Raw genomic sequence first — 2,101 nt, forward strand, 5'->3', positions numbered from 1 at the left:
AGCCTAAATTGCTGATGGTGGACAAGTGAACTAAAGAAACGTTTATTTGTGCGTATTTGTTTTATTCATTTGTTTTAATGCAGTCTTCCCGTGGAGCTAGATAAATCAAACAGCAGCCACCCCAAAAGACAGAAAGGAACAGAGCCACCCCCCACCACCCCCCTGGTTCCCACGGAAGGAACAGTAAGCTCTCACGGTGCCATCACACTGAGACTTTGGGGTTTGCTTGCTACCTCAGTAGAGCCGGCCCTCTCCTAAGCCACCAGGAAAAGGATCGTGGGCCACCTTCCTACTCATGTGCCCACGAGGCCTGAGCAGAGGGCAGGTAGTAGACAAACGTAACCAAAGGAACAGTAAGCAGCCTCCAGCACAGGGGGGAGAACTGATGCAACTTCTGGAAGCCCATGCGCTGGTAGAGGGCCAAGGCCGAGTGCTGCAGCATGCTGGTGGTGAGGACGACTTGGCCGTAGCCCTGGTCACACGCGAACTGGAGGACGGTCCTGACCAGGGCTTTCGCTATCCCCTGACGTCGGTGATCCAAGGCCACGCACAGGTGCAGCAGCTCCAACTGCTCCTTGTGCAGGGAGTGCTCCTTGACAGGCAGCGCCCCCACGATGCCCACCACCTGCCCCTCAGCCTCAGCCACCCAGAAGCAGGAGCCGGGCTCACTCAAGTAGGACTTGGTGATGTTGGACATGTCTGTGCGCAAGCACTCGGCTGTAAACTTGGTCCAGGGGTATTTGCAGAGGAATCTCAGAGCAGTGAGGAGGGTGGGGCTGGCTATGAGGGCCAGCAGCCAGGAGCCAGAGACCAGGAGGAGGCCGAGGGACACCCCAAGCAAGAGCACGAAGGTTCGGGGCAGCTTTAGGATGTGGTGGAAGGAGGCAGGGCCATACTCATCCAGTGCATGGAAGAACAAGTCCAGGACCTGTGTGCGGTCACTCTCCTGGTATTTGCGGATGTGGTAAGGAGCCATGGAGGACTGCCGTGCCTGAACCTTAAAGTCCACAAGAGTGAGCGACCTTCTTGGCAGCCCTGGGGAAGAGAAAGGAAGCCAAATAAGTGCCCCATCTCTGCCACCTCCCGGGAGTGGGGGAGACACTGCTCAGGGGATTTCTGCTTTTGCCCTAGAGGATGTAGGAAACAGCCTCCCCAGCAGCCCCCAAGTAAGAGTTTCAACAAAGGCTCCTTCCCCCTTGACTGCAAATTTTTAGGCTGCTGAGGTGGCATAAGAGTCAAACATGAGGGCGCCTGGGTAGCTTGGTTGGTTAAGCATCTGCCTTCAGCTCAGGTCATGATCTCAGAATCCTGGGATCGAGTCCCATGTCAGGTTCCCCACTCAGCAGGGAGCCTGCTTCTCCTGCTACTCTCTCTCCCTCTGCCTCTCCCCGATGGTGCTCTTTCTTCCAAATAAATTAATTAAATAAATAAATAAAATCTTAAAAAAAAAAAAAGAGTCAAACATCAAAAAAGTCCCAGACTTGATACCCAGAGCAGGGTCCCAGGCTCCAGTCCTCTCTAAAGAGGCCTTCAACCCCAGTCCTCTCACCTGCTACCACAACAGACTTGAACGTCCAGGGCAGTGTCAGGACAGCCTCTGCCCTCAGTCTCTGACTGGAATCCCAGGAAAGACTGTGCACGGTTCCCTCCACCACCAGGAACCAGCCCCTTCCTGGATGGCCACCTGTTTGGCTGGCTTCTGCACACTGGATAATCATAAACCCCAGGATCAAGAGGCTGGGCTATGATGCAACTGGAAGCCCATTCTCCACTGACCTCTGCAATCGCCAGGGAATTAGCCTGCCAGGGGAAGCAGGGTCTGGAACATCTCAGGGGATCTTGCCCTGGCAGACGGCCTACACGTTCCTCCCTTGGTGGTTCGCGCCTGGAGCATCTCGCAGTTGGCCCCTCGATATGCCCTTGTGTCCACTTCTGGCCCCTTCTGGGACACAGCTTCTGGGAGCCTGGGGACTGCACCTCCTGCCTTGCGCTGTCATCACAGGCTAGAGTCCAGACCCGTGGCTCAGCAGGCAAGGTGCTCTCCCCCTGCCTAGCTCTTCCCGGTCTGAGGGAAACTGATCGTTTGCAGTTCGCCGGCCTC

The 2,101-nt window shown here is 55.8% G+C and overlaps 1 protein-coding gene across 1 annotated transcript; it reads right to left on the bottom strand.

The window, feature by feature from the left end:
* Positions 1-289: 289 nt before the first annotated feature.
* LOC111148203 (N-acetyltransferase 8 (putative)) lies at positions 290-1,030 on the bottom strand. Its single transcript, XM_022504665.1, has one exon. The coding sequence runs from the start codon at positions 974-976 to the stop codon at positions 290-292; it is 687 nt and encodes a 228-aa protein (XP_022360373.1). The 5' UTR covers positions 977-1,030.
* Between the last annotated feature and the right edge of the window lie 1,071 nt (positions 1,031-2,101).

Source organism: Enhydra lutris, unplaced genomic scaffold (genome assembly GCF_002288905.1).
Source record: "Enhydra lutris kenyoni isolate GAN:26980312 unplaced genomic scaffold, ASM228890v2 scaffoldscaffold18, whole genome shotgun sequence".
NCBI classification, from domain to species: domain Eukaryota; kingdom Metazoa; phylum Chordata; class Mammalia; order Carnivora; family Mustelidae; genus Enhydra; species Enhydra lutris.